The sequence below is a fragment of the Erpetoichthys calabaricus genome, chromosome 10, assembly GCF_900747795.2.
Source record: "Erpetoichthys calabaricus chromosome 10, fErpCal1.3, whole genome shotgun sequence".
NCBI lineage: Eukaryota > Metazoa > Chordata > Cladistia > Polypteriformes > Polypteridae > Erpetoichthys > Erpetoichthys calabaricus.
This window is the reverse complement of record NC_041403.2, coordinates 90641846-90660025: the sequence shown is the minus strand read 5'-3', so window position 1 is coordinate 90660025 and position 18180 is coordinate 90641846. Positions and strand designations below refer to the sequence as shown.

The 18180-nt window shown below is 38.8% G+C and overlaps 1 protein-coding gene across 4 annotated transcripts in view; it reads right to left on the bottom strand.

Annotated features, from left to right (window-relative positions):
- Positions 1 to 18180, bottom strand: part of hck (HCK proto-oncogene, Src family tyrosine kinase) — a 140103-nt gene that overhangs the window by 36277 nt on the left and 85646 nt on the right. For all 4 annotated transcript variants that reach the window (XM_028811575.2, XM_028811578.2, XM_028811574.2 and 1 more), the window contains exons 7-9: positions 13820 to 13969; positions 10091 to 10243; positions 7670 to 7852 (exon numbers count right to left, since the gene is read on the bottom strand). In XM_028811575.2, coding sequence (XP_028667408.1) covers positions 7670 to 7852; positions 10091 to 10243; positions 13820 to 13969 — 486 coding nt within the window. The remainder of the gene's footprint in view (positions 1 to 7669; positions 7853 to 10090; positions 10244 to 13819; positions 13970 to 18180) is intronic.

Genomic DNA, 18180 nt, shown 5'->3' with positions numbered 1-18180 from the left:
CTCCATGCTTGTGTGAATTTTTCTTTGGATGCTGCTTCCTTCCTGTAATGGGCAACTCTAAATTGGCCTGGCTTGTGTTTTTGAGTGTGTGTGTGTGTGTGTGTGTTTGCATGTGAGTAGGCTAAAAAATTTCCTTTTTGGATTAAGCTATCTAAGTTGGTATCAAAGGAATTTACAAATGCCAAGAGTGTGATATGCTTTTTCTAAATAAGCCTAGCTGCAGACTTCCAGAGCTGCGCTCAGTTGAGCCCCTTTGTGGAGTGATCACGTCTTTGCGTTACATGTCTCAGATGTTTTGTAATATGCCAGATCATTGTGTTTTTCTCAACATACCCAGTTTGAAGATGAATCTCACTCTTTATTTCCATGAAAACATCCTTACATTACAGTTGACATTAGTGTTGTGGCAATGTTAATCTGATTAATGAATAATGACGACTATCAAATAAGCATTTCTTACAGTGTAAACCATGTCACATAAACATGTAATTCGATTTGCTGTTCAGCAGCTCCTTAAAAGTGGCAGCTAGACCTTTCTTTGTTTTTTCTAAGTTCACATTGGCTATTATTTAAAATATCACTTTCAATTTCATAAATGACTATAGTCTTTTTAAGAAAAAACAGAATGTAATTAGCGTTGTTAGTCACATGTGGAAGAAATCTGATAGCGATGCCCGTAACGTTTGCATCCTATAATTAAAATTTTTAATTCTATCAAAGGGATCCTCTGTGTCTCTGTTTGGTGTAAAAAAATTATTAATTAATTTGTTACTTTCAGGTAATAAGATGCCCTATAATAAATATAATGTTTTGCCCCTGTCCTTCTTCTTGCTTTTTTCTCTTCTAATCATGTGTTGGAAATAAATACTTTGAACATTATTACTATAATTAGTCTACAGCTGCAGTCACGATTGTTATGCTCTACTGTAGTGTGCTGCAAATATAATCAATAATTAGTATATCAAAGGGTTTTATGTTTTAAATTGTTATGCATACATATATGTAATTATTTTTAAAGCTCTTTGAAAATGCCACTGGAAGAATCTTAAACTCACAGAGAAAACCTGAACACGTTACTGGCATTAGTGTCATTGGCTGCTTGTGTCTTTTATAATTGTTAATAAAATACTCTAAATTGCAAATAAGGTTTTGAACAGTTGTGCACCATCATATATTTTAGATACTGCACATCATAAAACATAATCTCTGATCTTTAAAGACTGATTTGTTCATTGTTCTGAATGAAAAGCATAAAAGGACAGGTGATATGGCCTTTTTGATTCCATGCAATGAAAAACTGAAAATTATTTTACCAACAGAGACACGTCAGACTAGGATTTATGAACATTTCAAAAAGATGCTAAAATCACACTTCTTTTTTGGCCTTTGACAATGTGTTTGTAGTATACCTATTATACTTACTATACTATGACACTGATATACCAAGGTGATGAAACCTTACCGAGCTGTTTGTACAGTGCTGTCAACGTAAGCGCACGGTGTCAAGTTTGCAAACTTAATTGTCAGACCTTGTATATACAGTATATATATATATATATATATATATATATATATATATATATATATTATAATAAAAAAATCTTGGGCGATGACACTTTTTATCCTGCGATGATACGTGATCTTTCTCAGAGAGACACTTTCATGTCCCACGAGACAAGACTTTGTGCCAAGAGATTTAACCATGCCCAGGGCCGGAAATAAAAGACAAAGAGTAGATGACAAAGTAGAACGTCGTAAAGAATTCAAAAACGTTGGCGCGATACACATGCAGAGCAGGTAGGTTAGAGATAATGGAAGTATGAAAATTCAAAAGTCTCAAAAAAATGATGGTAAAGATCGCATTATCGCAAACAAACAGAAATTATTACTCAGTGAAATAACAGAACAGCGAAAAGAGATCAAATATATTGTTCATTTTTAAAGTTTAAGTCAGAGACTTGTAGATCGTCTAATTTGTGTTGCCATAAGGGAAAAGTAGTGTTTCTTTCCAATGAAGAGGCGTATCCGCAAGAATTAAAAGATTTGTTGTTTGGTGAAAGTGAAACCCACATACGTTGTCACGCTTGGGTCACAGAGTTGCACAGATACACAGGAGATTTTACAGAAAGAAATGTTATTCAAACACTTCAAACAAACATAAGTCTCTTTCAGGAGTGAATCGAGCTCTGTGTGTAGTCAGAGGGGCCTGTTCCGACTCTCAGTTAAAAGAACGGAAAATCTTTCTCTTCATAGGGGCGCGCCTCGGGAGCGGGACCCCCAACAGGAGCAGAGAATGTCTGGGGGAGAAGAGAGACAAGGCAGTGAGACAAAAGGACAGCTGCTGTACAGGCTTTTAAATGTTTAAAGCGCTGTGCGAGATGCAGATCACACGGCACGGCAGCAGCAGCAAGCCAGCAGCTGATTGAGCAAAGAGGTGGTAAAAAAAATTGCATTTGTTTCCCATTGTATCACCGTTTAAGAGGGGGTTTCAGAGGAGCGACCATGTCTATTTGGGGTGCGTTCACCCCCCTCTTCACAATGTGAGCGGCAGAGGTGTGACGTGGATGGCGCATAGTGCAGGTTGCGGGGTGGTTGGTGTAGCGAAGTGAGCAAGGGGCAAAGAGCATATATATACACATATATATATAAATGCCATGGAGCAAGGATAGACATCTTGGCTGGGATGTAGGATGACTTCTTGCCTAGCCAGGAGGCCATAATGGAAAAACAGTGGGAGTAAAGACGTAACCCAGCCGGAACACCTTACAATCTTCATCCCAACTGGGATACTGGGACAGAAGAATAATGGATGGAAAGGGCAAACATTGTTGTTGGAAACAGTCTATTCTTTGCATTATATGGGAATTAGAGTCTGAAAATGCAGCCCTGTTGGGGTTCCTGGGTGCCACCAGAGGGCACTTTTTTGAAGGAAGTAGCAAGAGTAGAAATTGATTGTTATATTCTTCTGATCATTTTGACCTGTGCTTGATTGGAAACCTGGAGGTGTGTTGGGTGACATTGTGTCTGTGGCTTGGGGCTCAGTATATCTAGTAGTGATGCCCAACCCATAATTGCCGCCTGCCTTGTACCCAATGGTGGTGAAATCTTCTCTGGCTACCTAGATTCCTTAACACTGGATTAATCAGGTTCGTAAACTTAATGAATTGACAAATACTGTAACTATTAGCCCAACTCAGTGTCACATTAAATCATTTATCAAACATGTACTAATGCCTCTAATGGGACTGACTGACAGGTTAAGGCAAAAGCTGTAGCTAGAGAGCGTCCCTCCATTTCCAATTTGGAAGAAAAACAGTAGTTATACACTGACTCCACCCTCTAGCAAGCCATCAAAAAGGCTCCAGTATTTCAAACACAATAGTTTAATGACTTACTTCTGTGTCTACTGATCAATGTGCAACAGCAGTGTGCTATCAATATTAAACATGTTTTGTTCTATTTCCATTATTTATTACAATCTTGAATAAATAAGGAATTCTTAGGTGGGATCCCAAATGTTTTTCCTTGCTATCTACAAAATTAATTTACAGAAAGAAGAACACTTTATAGATCACAGTTGACCATTTAGGTACCACAATATATGAAGATATTGAGAGAAGTGACCTGAGTGGGGATCACTTAGGTAACAGAATCTTGCTGGCTGCCTCTGGGGCCAAACTTAAGAGTCTTATCCTTTTTCATGTAACTATACACAATACTGCAATTACAAAATGGTGAAGTACAATGGTTTTGTCTATACATAAATTTGTCATTGTCAAAAATGTATAATTCTGACTTAAACAGTTTTTACTTGTTAAAGGTCATTGTCAAAAATGTGTAATTCTGCCTTAAACAGTTTTTACTTGTTAAAGGACCTGTGGGAGTTAGTTGCAGTGTTAAAGGGCAGACTAGTTTATAGTATGCTATGTTTATCAAATTATGAAATTAGCCATCAATTGGATTGAATAACACTAGGAATGCTGCATCTGTACATTATGAAGCAAATGCTTCACATGATCTACATACATGTACCCCCAACAATGTCTTTTGGCAGTGCTCAAAATATTAAAGCAATTGATAGTTATGCATCTTAAAGCCTTGGATGTAAAAAACTAGAACTCAATATTTAAGGCTGAAAAAATTTGGAGTAAAAGAGACAGTCGTTATTGATAACAATCCCAGCTATAATGATATTTTTGATATTAAAATAGACTTTCTATGAGGTAACTCTCAGACCAACCCTTTAGCGCACTACTAATTAGGGAGATTAACTCAGTATCTCTAGATCAGGCAGGAAGACATGAATGGTAATGCTTCTGCAAATACTTGTCACGTTGTTCTATCACACAAATATGTACATCTAGTAAACAATAACAAGAGGTGATAAATGGAAGTGTGAGGTTTGACAAGAGGAAGCACATTTATCATTGCCATCTTGCTGTTCTCAGGTATCCTTACTGAAGTTACAGAGTATGAAAAACATGAGTAAACATTAGATAGTGGGGATGTATTGAAGGATCAGTAAACAGTGTTTTAATAAGCTTCTCACTGAACATTCAATTTGTTTAAAATAATACAATAAGGAAACTGATTTTTTCACAATAAAGCTCCAATTACCACTTGTTTCTAAGACACTCTTTTGCAATGTCATCTAATTTTGTGAGACACTAGTCAGTTTATTGGCATGCTATAATGATCTTTAAAACGTATAAAAGCCCAAGATGCTTCTACACAAAACCTGAACAGATGAAATGGACAAGAGAAGAATGTCCATCTTTCCTAAAGGAAAACGCCTAAATGAGTGCTATTTGCATAAACTTCACATTACTAATGCTTTTTGCAAGATACTTGGTTCTGACTGACACAAAATGCCTGCCATGATTTGTTTCCTTAATTAGATAATTCAGAGGCAGAGCAATTACATAACACAAATTGATACCAAACCCCATTGCTAATTTATAAAATATACACTGTAGCAGTAGGGGGCGCTATTGCTCCCTTGAACCCTCAGGTACCACGCCAAACACCAAGTAAAAGTATAACTTTTCTTATTTTTATTCTAAATAGGTGCACTAAGCACCCTCCACTCCACACTACTCATACAACACTCAATAATCAATACACGATACTCAATACTCAATCCTCCTCTCCCAGACACTTAGCCACCCTTCCTCCCAGCTCAGCTCAGTGTCTGGGCTTTCCCACAGTCCTTTTATATCCCCTGACCCAGAAGTGGTTCCAACCCTACAGTCCATGATTCGCTATCACTTCCGGGTCAGGTAAAAAGTCCTTTTCTTCATCCCGGAAGCACATCGGTCCTTCCGGTCATGTGATCAGGACGCACTTCTGGGTTATAGGGCACGTAGCACTCTGCAAGCCTCCCTACAGCGGGTCCTGGTGGTCCCCATGGTATCCAGCAGGGCTGTTTATAAAAACTACAAGGTCCATAAGGCCCTGCTGGAATTCGGGGAACTTCCATGCTGCTGGCGGCCTGGAGGCGTGGGACGGAATATCTGGCCAGCCATCTATCACAACACACAGCTTTTAAACTTCTTTATATGAAAACACATATCAAATCTGCCTGGTACTGACATAATAAGATACTCCCAGTCTGTTTGCAAATTCTCTGTGAAAGGTCTCTGGATCAAGAAACCCATGCGCAGAGATGACGACCGCCTCCCCTGGAATAGTGTGATTGGGTATAGTAGCGCTCTCAAGGGTGAGATGCTGTTGCTGGTGGCCAATAATGCCTCTTGAGAAATGCTTATTCACTAGCAAAAAAGTTGAATCCATTTCTGTAAACATGGACTCTCTGTAGTGTGCTGTTGGTGAAGTTTTCTAGTGTGGCAGGTGCAGGATTTCCTTGTTACTCTTCAAAGATTTCTACCTATAGGGCCTACATACAATGAACACACTACCCTTAAGCAGAGATCATAAATGGTACCACAGTGAAGTGAATGTCACATGATTAAGTGACATTTGAAGTAATGAGTCCATCTTGTTTAAGTGAACACAAAAGAATAAGTATGATTTTTGTCCCTATAGCAGAGAAGGACACCTGTGAAGAAATGTGGAGTCACTTCCATTCCACCTCCAAACCCCTGCCTTTCCATATCCTGCACTACAAAGAAAACACCACCAGCAGAAGTTAGTGTCCAGTGTGAACCAGCTGCTGAAGGTAGTAGAACTCTCTGCAAGAGGATGAATCCTGGCGCTCTCTCAGCAGCCATACCACATGCACTTCGGAACAGATCGTCCACCTTAAGCTAAGCATGTTCAGGCCTGGCCAGTACTTGGATGGGACACCATTTAGGAAAGCTTGGGTTGCTGCTGGAAGAGTTGTTGGTAAGGCCAAGAGGGGGTGCTTACTCTGTGGTCTGCGTGTGTATCCCAAAGCCCCAGGGCAGTGACAGGGACACTGTACTGTAAAAAAAAATGGTGCCATCCTTTGGATGAGATGTAAAGTTGAGGTTCTGACTCTCTGTGGTTATGAAAGATCCCTGGGCATCCTTTTTAAAGAGTAGGGTGTTTCCCGATATCCTAGCTAAATTGCCACCTCAGCCTAGTCATTCTAGGACCCTAATCATTCCCTGCCTCTATTTGGCTAAGTATCTCACCACTTTACCACCTAATAGCTCATGTGCAGTGTATGAACTGGTGCAAAAATAGCTGCTGTGACACCATCAAGGTGGATGCTACATATCAGTGGTGGTTCAAGTGACTCAAAACTCAATATGAAAAGTGCTTTGAGTACTGAGAAGAGCACTATATAAATGTAAAGAATTATTATTATTATTAGTGATTGGGGCAATTGGCCTCTGGTTTATTTTTTTTTAACTTTATTTTTCTTTGCATTTGGCAGTTAATTGGGGTTTTGTTGGCTAGGATCCCATCTCTTGCTACATCATTGTTGTTTTTATATTACTAAGACTAAAAATGAAATTATTTCATTGCGCTTCTTAGCAAAATCATCACAATGCATTTTTATGTTAATTAATTAAAATTAATAGTCACTCTATTGATTGCTATCAATAATTTTTCTGCCCCTTCTCTAATCCTATATAAATGTGCTACTGACATTATCATTTTTGTTGCCCATTTTTTCTTTAAGTACTTAAGATGTTCATGCTTGATATTTGTTGAACTTAATGAAGTTTTTCATTTGTTTGTTACTGCTTTTTTATAAATCACATACCATCATGAGTATGTCTTCTGGCTAGAGAGAAAAACAGAATGATGAGCAATAGCTAACTGGTGCATGTGCGTAATTGGTGCATGTGCACAAAGAAATAATTGTATGCTTTTCAATTTGCATACTTAAAGGAACCTTTTCACGTCAATATCAAGTCTCATAAATCCAAGTTTGTATTGCAATTTTTCACATACAATCAAATCTATGGAGTTTAACATGAAATCTGTTTATATGATCAATTTATAAACTGTAAAACAGTAAGTCTGTCCAAAAAAAGTGCTAAAGAGTGAAAACTGAAGGCAGGTTTTGAAAACTCATGCAAGGACAGACATAAGAAAAATAAAATTGTTACTGTAACTCAAACATTGTACCCACCAAATGCAATAAAAAAATATTTGACTTATCCTTCTTTAAACCATTCAGCTACTCTTTGTGAAAGCAGAATCACTACTTGGAAAAATGAATGGCTTTCCTCACCTTTCTCCATGAATTCTGTGATGATATAAATTGGCTCCTCCTTGGTGACAACAGCATTGAGTCTCACAAGCTTGTCATGCTGCAGGGACTTCATGAGATTTGCCTCTGCCAGAAAAGCCTCAACTGACATGCTTCCAGGTTTCATGGTCTTTACAGCCACCTTTGTGTGCTTGTTGTATGTGGCTAAAGGAAAGAGACCAACAGAAAAAGTTGTGATTCACTGTGGAAGGTTTAGGTGTTACTAAGTCATTAAGTACTTAAGTGAAAGCCCATTCTTTCATTCCCAGATGTTTTGGTTCCAATAAGAGTAACAGCTATTCTTTGTCACTAGCAAATTACTCCGGTGTCATACTCATATTTACTTTGAGACAAATGATTTGTGTTATATGCAAGCACAGAAGTTAGTAAGTGGCAGGTATTTTGATGACTAATGCATTTATTTTTCATTAAATATGCAAATAATGAAGACGAACTCTGAATAAGAATTAGATTGGACTGATCAGCTACAAGAGCTGAACTGCCATTAGGAGCTGCTGCAGTGCTCAGAACAGTCATAATAATAATAATAATCCTCTAATTCCAATTACTCTTCTACATTTTCATATGTAATATATGAAGTAAAGAATACCAAGATGGATATCATATGGAAAATTATTAAGTTTAAACTTTTTGTTTATTACCTAACCTATGTTCTTAACAATTCTAATGCTTCGTTACTGTTCATAATTCACTAAAAAGAAATTGTATCCATTCTATTTTATAGTATTTGCAGATCCCACATCTAACGGGAGCAGTTATAATTGGTTGATATAAATACAGTTTTTGTGTTGAGCAAGCTACTGCCTTCCCACTTTACTGAGTAATGATACATGTTATATTTTCAGAGACTTACTTTTGTATCCTTGCAAACTGTTCCACCTTAGCCTCAATCCATGACGATATGAAGATGATACTGACAGAATTCTTACGTTGTATGAACATATTTTACTTTTGTAATTATTGAATTTTTGTATTACTACAGATGCATTTTTAAAAAGTTTTAAGCTTGATGAAGAGCTGTGGCTCAGAACACATCACCCATTAGCACATATTCTTTGGGAATATTTATAAGGGATTCCTGACTATGATGTTCTTGGCACATTACAGAAGACCTCCTGCAGTCCTGGATCTTCTTTTAGTGAACTATGCATTTTATTGGTCATTAATAAACAGTGAAATGGCACATTTGTGGTTGTTGGTATTTATGTTCTATTTCACTCATTAATTTAATTTTGTTAATCAATGTAGTTGATGTTTTTTCCTGTACACTATTTTGTTTTAGATTTGGTATACAATAATACTTGTATTTTTTTTAAATATTCTTGTTATATACACATATGCAGTATATATGATTAACAGACACATATAATGGTGTGAAGTTTACCCACTGTTTATTTGTATTTTCCTCGATAATCAATTCTTTTTGACACTATAACCTACAATGCACTATGCTTATTTAATGTACCTATCTGATAACAATATACACTAATTCTGTTTTTTCTGAATCTTAATTCTACCTCCACACCACAGTGGTCATAAGGTCAATTTTAAACATTTCTGTATTTGGTGGTACTTCATAATACCTCTACGGTTCTGCCACATCAGGTACATACTGAATATTTACTGTACTGTATCAGTTAGGAGAAAAATGCATCCATCAACAACAAAGTTTTTCCTTTTCATTTGCATGCCTAGAGAAAATTGCATAGCTGTTAAGATTGACTGTGACTGTGCAATGCTGTAACCTCACCTCAGATTCTTTCCTTGTTTAATGGCATCGTTTCATTCTGTACTGTCCTATTCGAACACCCACAATCCTCGGTACATGGAAACAGAAAAGTCTCTTTTGCAAGTATTGCATTGCCTGCTAATTTGGCTGTGGACTTGACCTGCGCTATTTCGATGTAAAGAAGGAGAGAGGAGGTTGGGAGCATGCACTGATAGCACACTGCTGTACCCACCACACAACAAACCAACTGGATTGGGACCCGAGTGCAGCAGGTGACACCTCAGCACCACTGTGTAACAGTGTGAGGTTTTTTTACCATGTCTGGAGTGCCAATTCTGCCACCAACCCCCAAGTTTTCCCTGTAAGTTGGAGGACTTGCTTGCAGGGCTGGATGCAGATTAATGTCATACCCAGGACAAAGCAATTGCAGGTTAAGTGCCTTGCTCAAGGGCCCAATGGAGTACAGTTACTTGTGGCGTTTATGGAATTTGAACTGGCAACATTCCGATTGCCAGTGCAGATCCATAGCCTCAGAGCCACCACTCCACCATGTACAGAAGAGAAGGACAATAATTTTAGAATAAACAGTGTCTAAAAGGTAATCCTCCTAAAAGATTAGTATGTTTATACAAAAAAAATCACATTTTACCTACCCATCCACACCTCTCCAAACTGTCCAGCACCAAGTCTCTTTTCCAGTTTTAATGACTCCCTTGGGATTTCCCAAGCATCCTTCTCCCATGGCTTTTGAGGCTTAGGGTTGATACATGGTGTGGTCAGTGACTGACACAGGCCATCCCCTTGCTCTGTAAATGACGTGGTAGACAATCAGTATTCACAGACATTATATAGATTGTGAGCAGTAACATTAATAAAAAAATGAGTAATATGAATATTTTCTTTTCTCATCTATAAAAAGGATCAAGAAATACAATATGTTCATTACAAAACTAGAAACATGGAAGTAAACAGTTCCTTAAAAACTAAGTACGCCTACCTTCTAGATTGAAAAAACACTCTGGATTGAACCATTTTCTCCAAAAGAAAATAAAAATTATACTTTGCAAATAATACTGTAAGTTCAGGTTTCTAGTCCATACATTTATTATGAGACTTACTATAAAAGTATAAAGAGTATATAGTAGGATGCTATCTGATCAATATATTTGTAGGAAAAACCTTAATGTTAACAAAATGTGCTTGCTTTTGCCACATTTAAGGTCACATACATTATCTTAACTGAACATTTCTTACTAGAAATGGACGCTGTGTGCATTTCAGCATATTACTGTCTATCACTTTATCTATTATGAAATACTGTACTATCTTTACTTTACTGTAAAGACTGACAAAACCTCACATAGATAGTGGTGTGTGATACTGTTTTATATACAAGAAAGCCCCATCATTGTAAAGAACTTTATTGAAAAATAAAGTGAGCAATACATAAATACAAACGGTAGACATTGACTGCATGAAAGAGCAAAGATTAGTGCTGGGTGGTATACCAGTTCATACCGAAAACCGTTCTTTATTTTTTTTATGATATGGATTTGTCTTATACCGCAACACCGGTTTAAATTGCCTAAACGACGTTCGGAACGTGGCGCAGCAGGAAACTGTTCACTGCTACACCGCTAAACACAGATTTGTTGCACTAGGGCTCTTTTTCACTGCTACACCATGAAATAGTGGGCGGTAGCAAATGGTGAAAACGGACAGAGAGCCGAAAAAAGGAGTCACGTCTGTCACCTGGAGATGCTTTATTTTTAAAAGGTCAGATGTGTAAATTACTGTTTCTATACTACTGGATAATACTGCAAGCCAAGTTGTACTTGTTTTATTTGTTTTCAATACAGTGTAATGTACCTGGGTACTGTGTAATATTGTGACGACATGTTGACTTTATTCTCGTACTTTGTCATTAAAGGAGAACATCGTAAACTAAACTTCATCGTAAAATGAATATTTAATTTACTAGATTTTCTCAAACCCCGACCCAGTTGTTAATCACTACGCTTCTTAAACTGACTTCCTCCGCACTAAGAGGAGACAGCGATCACCATACAGAATCCGTTCACTGTATGATACTCCTGCTCTCTGAAAATTTAGAATGCTAAGATAAATACTTGATATCATTTCCATGATGAAATGCATTAAAAGCAGGTATTAACCATGCACGGTAGTGTGGCGGTAGTGCTGCTCCCTCGCAGAAAGGGGTCCCCAGGTGTATGTTCAGTGTAGAGAACTTTATGGCAGGTGTGACGAAGCTCCGAAAAACTGGATGTATGAATGGGTATCGCACAGGTTTAACTTAAATATTGTTTAAACGTTGGGTTTGTGATCTGGTGGTCAGAGAGATGAACACAGAATTCAATTTGGTGAATACTGTGTAATGCACCTGGGCTTTTGAAGCCTTGAAGTAATAGTGCAACTATCAGTAATAATACAATTATTTATTTTATTGTTATTATTTATTAGTTTAAATATTATGCAGTTTAATGATGGTAAAGTTGTTTAAAAAGTCACTTTAACGTGTCAGTGGAAAGAGATTGTTAACATTAACAGAAAGTGTAGTTGTTTTACAAAAAATATTTATTTATTCCTTTTCTAAGACATGTTCAGTGCAATACAACTTTTGACAAGCACTTCTGGATATTTTCCTAAGTCTAAATACCTCTTTGGATGGTTGAAAATATGTTGTCAAAATTATAATTTAAGTTTTTGCAAAATTTGTTAAATAAAAAGGTTCTATATTTTGACTGTATCTGTCATGCAATGTGATTTCCTTCTCTTCATTAGTGCCACCCCCTTGAAAAGTATCACTTTATGGGGCAATGCAAACCTGTATTAATACTTGTGTGCACATTAAAATGTTTTTTTTTGTACAATGTACAATGCTGTTGACAGTGGAATAGGTTATTCTTAGTCAGTAATTGCAGTGGAAAATGTGTTTAACATCCACTCATGCATGGGAAAAAAATACCGTCAAATACCGTGAAACCGGGATAATTTAGAAAAATACCGTGATATAGAATTTTGGTCATACCGCCCACCCCTAGCAAAGATGACCAAAAATAGTTTGGATATCAATAGATTTAGGTGATACTAGGATACAAATTTAGTCTGGACTGGAATGGGGAATAAAGAGTTGGAGGAAGCAGAGAACCAGTGATTGATGTTACAAAGACCAATGCTTTCCATAAGAATTTTATAAGGGTGGTGCTGGGTCACCCATCCTGACCTCACACTGAACCGTAGGTACATACTGCATTCATGTGTAGGTTGGGTAACACTAAAGCAAAACAAAACTCTGTCATGTACAAGTAGTACACATTGTGCCTCAGTGCAGTGTGAGTGTGACACATTCTTGGGGAATCAGTACAGCCACTGACTGTGTTCACTGTGTTGGCTGTGCGGCCAACATCCCTGTTTCCTCAATCCCCACTCTGTTGTGGCAGAGAAAATGGTGCAGTGGGTGGAGTGAATTAACAAGTGAAGGACAAAATCTGGATAATCAACAAAACCCAACCCTGCTATACAGTCGTGTGCCCAGGGCAACTATTTGTTAGGAAGAACTTGTATGTGAGGAAGCAGTAACCCACCACTAAAGAAGGAGACAGCATTCCATCCTGAAGCTGCAAAACATCTCATACCAAAATCATAGATTTAATCATTTAGAGGTAAGGGGAAAGTGGACAATGATGGGAATGGTCATACTAGCTAAATGACACTACAGATTTCTTCAATTTTTCCCTAACTAAACATTTACCTGTATCACGCCCACCAGTGTTTTTAGTCCAGCTCAGTCCACTGTGCACACAGTAGCAATGCTGACTCTGCTGTGCTGTCTACCATTTGCTGCTGCCAAATGACTCCCACACAGGGTTTACTCAGTTGTTTGAATTTTACTGACTTCAAGCTTAAACATGGGTAGGTAGGTACTCAGCAAAACAGAAATATTTTCCTTCTGTCTGGGTTATCTTGCTTTGCTTTATAAAGCAAGTTCTGATAGCATTTGCTATGAAAGGTAATTAAATAAAGATCGACTGATTAAGAAGCAATTTTTTATTTTGACCATATCAGCAAGACAGAATTTTAATTAAACAGGCAAGTGCCAACACAACATGTACAGACAAAACTGATGGATAACAAATAGTTGTATGGCTGTGTTGCGCTCTAAGTATATTTTTGACTGAATTATGTGTTATTGTATATTTTGCTCTTTTAAATAAAACAAAAAAGGTTTAATGTATTTAATTTATTTTCCAGTAAAACTTTTTCTACCAATGAACTGAGGAGCTCCAGGCTTATCTCAAAGGTACATGGAGCAGAATGACTTCTATTCCTTTCTTACTAGCTATGATAAGCAGTGTACTCACTCTTGTAGTGGGCAACAAGGTCCTGCAGGGTAGGGAATGTTACTCTTGGAGATATGTAGAAGCCTCCATTATCCAAAGTTCGGATTTTGTAATGCTTGACAGTGTCCCCTGTTTGCTGGTCGCAGTCTCTCACGGAAAGTGAATAGCTACCTGTAGATAAAGGAAACAGGAACTGCATGAAAATGGATCAAAGCAAAATCAGTCTGGACCAGCAAAAGTCATCTCTCTGGTGTGACCTTACCTGGTGCCATGACATTCTCTTTCAGAAATAAAACTGTTTTACATGTTTAAAAGAAAAAAAATAAACATTCTGTGCTGAAATTCCTCTAACCATTGATTCTAGCTCTAAATTTTTTTAAATTTTTGCTTCTCACAAGTGGCTTATTTTAAAAATTCAACAAGACATTTTGTGAAATGTATTAGGCTGATTGGCGATTCTAAATTGCTCAGTGTGAGTGTGGGTATGGGCATGAGTGGGACCTATGAAGGACTGGTGACCTATCCAGGTTTGTTTTTTGCCTTGTAACCAGTGTTACCAGGTTAGGCTTTTGCGCCCTTTGACACTAAATTAGATGAAGTGGGTTTGAGAATGCTATGTTATTATCATTTACCACTCATTTCCTGAACCTGGTTTTTACATTACAAGGTTGAAGGAAGGATGGCTTGGTATTACATTAGTAGACACTCCTGCTCATACCTGCAGAAGAGTTCTGCTCAGTCAATGTATGGACTCATTATATTTGCCTGCGTATGTGTGGATTTGCTCAAAACAAATGAAAGCTGGATGACTGTATTGATATTAGTAGCTTTGGATCCAACTATTCAAGGATATACAGTAATCTTCTTTCTAGAATGATCAGCATATTTAGCACATATTTATAAAATTGTAGCCAGTTGGCCCAGGTCATCAAAACTGTGACTCTGACTATTAAAACCAACTGTGGCGCCCACAGAGGTTTACTTTCTCTGAAAATGCTGTTGTCAGAAATGTTTGCTTTCCTCTTCTCCATTGTGAACTGACAATATCTAAACTACAGGGCTATGCAGGAAAAAACAGCCCTGCAATAATGAGGTGAAGGCAGCAGGAGAGCCCATGCATGGTGATTTGCTTTGTTAGTTCTGTCACCTGTGTGTGCTGGAGAGAAAGCATTGCTGTACTCATTGGAGCAGTGTATTCTGATTATGGAGTTGCATGTTTATACAGGCTATTTAAAGCTGACATACAAAGGATTCTTGGAATAATATATCATTGTAAGTTATCTGCAAAATGCAGCAATGTAGTGTAAAAATAGTACAAAAGTCAGTGTAAAAGTAGTGTCAATTATAATTTTTATTTACCATTACTAAGCATTTCATTTAAAACTTTTTATCTCAGACCTAGTCTTGTCCAGTTCTCAGCTGTGCAAGGTTAAAACTGATAAACTCCTGCTCCAGCCTAAGACAAGCAGTGAGCAAGCATAGTCTGGGTTCAGGGTCCAGGGTCCAGTTTATCAATAACTACAAGAACATAAGAACTGATTACTAAACACATAATTCTGCAATTAACTTTGTATTGAAGAAATGTAATCAATACAGTAGCTATAATTCTGTCATTGCTTTCTCTGTACCACATGGCTCCATGCATGTAAGAAGTAAAGGCTTCTCCTGTATTCTGGACACAGCTCTGTGAATCTATCTTTGACAGTAGTGAACTAGTAGCTCTGGATACAAGGCACCACAACCAAAAAACACTTCCATCCATACCTTAGAGATCCTCTTGCAAATTATGGATTGCATAGAAAGAAGACAAAAAACAATGTGATTATCATAACAGATGGACCTGTTCACATGCATCGCTGCTAGTGGAGATTATTTTCAGTACAGTCTTTAATATGGTCAGTCACTCATTCTTTTAATAACATACTCTATACTGATAAAAAAAACCAACAGAAGAACTTTTCAAGTATCATTTATTACTTGCCCTATGATGTAATAAATGATGGTAGGACATTAAACTGCATCTGCCATGCAAACAGTCCTTCAGCTTGCACAGAAAACTTTGGAGTTAGTGGCAGGATTGACACTACAGCCACCATAAAACTTCAAGTAGCTCTGAAACGGCAGATAGGACTCCTTTCTGCTCTCCGCGGGAGTACCTCTGCTGCAGCTGCCCACAGGAAGGCTGCTCATATTATGAAGGGGATAGGGGAAAGACCTTAGGAGCCTCATCCCCAGAACAGTCGAAACCATGGGAGAGTCAACGGGATCTGGTGCTGAGGTGTCACCCGCTGCATGGTTGCACTTGGATCCTAAATTTGAGACGGCCCTTCCAGGTAGGCACGTAGAACATCTTGTCTCTTTGTCATAATGACATCTTCCTATGCTGTCGGAGGAAATTTCTAAACTCTGCATGTCAGTAGCAGCACAAAAGATCAGAGGATGTGGATCACTGGATCCTGGTTTCAGCGCCCTGAGACGCATCATTGGACTTGGCACTCCAATACTGCTGGTGCAGTGAAAGATCAATCACATCATCATGGGCAGATGCTGGAGGCTCCTACAGAGCTGCAGGGTCTACAGAAGTGCCCAGTCTGTGAATTCTGACCACTGACTCGTTGTTGCTACTCTGAAGATCCAGCTTAGGTCCAGTAAACTACCACATACTAGGAGAATGAGGCTTTATTTGGCCAGACTCCAAGATCAGACTGTTTCTAATAAGTTTGCACAATGTTTGATGTTTGGAACTTGAAGACTTGGGTGCGACTGCTGATCCTAATGTGATGTGGAAGACCTTCCGGGACAAGACCCTGAAGGTTGCTGAGGGTTGGGTTGGTGTTGTTGGTGTTCCCAGAAGGAGGTATTTCATCTTGCAGGGCACCCTGGATATTACTGCCAGGAGTCAGCATGGCTTGATGCCAGTAAATGAGAAGGAAAGATGCGAGGGCTCTAAGGGCAGATAAGGAGGCATTTGTTAGAGGAATCTGTGAGCAAGTGACACACCATCTTAACAAAGGAACTGAAGCAATATGCACATCTGAATCTGTTCCTTAGAGAGTTGCAATCAGGGCAGGTAATGGAACAGTCCTTACGGATAAGGCTGTAGTTGTGACCCACTGGGCTGGGTACTTTGAGCAGATGTTTAAAGTTGATCCTCCAGCTAGGTTGTTGGACATCTCTGGGTCCACAGTTCTTGAGGCTGATCCACCAATTAGCTGTGAACCACCTAGTCTCACTGAGATTGCATAGGTGGTGAAGCAGCTGAGGGTAGGGAAGGCTGCAGGGATCTGTGGTATCCAGAGTAAACTTCTCTGGGTTGGTGGTAAAGTTGTCCTCCCAGCATGGCAAGCAATCTTTGCTTCATCTGGGAGACGGGCATCATCCTAAATGACTGGAAAATTGGACTTCTTGTCTCTATTTGGAAAGGGAAGGATGATCACCTGGATTGCGGCAACTACAGGGGGATAACACTGCTCTCACTGCTGGATAAGGTTCTTGTTAGGGTCCTCCTCAATAGGATCCATGATCACTTGCTCACTTACCAGCGACTGGAGCAGTCTGGTTTTACGCCTAAGAAGTCTACCATCAACCGAATCTTAGAACTGTGGATGCTCAACGAGAGCAAATGCAAATATCAGCAGTTTCTTTGTAGCCTTTGTTGATTTTTGTTCTCAGTTGATCGAGTTGCCCTGTTGGACATCCTGAGACTTCGTGGGATCCTTCTGGAGTTGTTGTATGTCATGGCTGGCCTGTACACTGGTACTGTGAGTGCTGTGCACAGTGGTGGCAGAATTTATGTGTTTTCCTCAATTGATTCTGGGGTTCATCAGGGGTGTGCTCTTGCTCCTTCCCTGTTCAATGCTTGCATGCACTGGGTGTTAGGCAGGATCGTGGGATCCAGTGGCTATGGGGCATCTGTTGGTGTCTTGACTTTGCCAAGGATGCTTTTATCATTGCAGAGTCAATGGAGGCTCCGTTTGGGGCTCTCGAGAGACTGAGTGAGGAGTCAGAGTGTCTGGGGTTGTGTGTGTCCTTGATAAAAACCAAGATCCAGGCCTTTAATAACCTCTTGGGCACAGCCATCAGCAGTGTGTCTGTTTGCAGAGAGAGAGTGGTGACCACATTGAGAGGTTTACTTACCTTGGCAGCGACATTCTTGTCTCTGGTGATTATTCGATAAAGTCAATAGTCGGATTAGGAGAGTATGGGGTGTCACGGGGTCACTGGAAAGGGGTGTGTAGAGCTCCCAATATCTTAACAAAGGGGCGAAAGTCCAAGTCTTTAGAGTTCTGGTGATTCCTGCTTTGCTATATGGCTGTGAGACATGGACGCTATCCAGTGACCTGACTGAACTCCTTTGGTACCACTGGTTTGACTTTATGTCG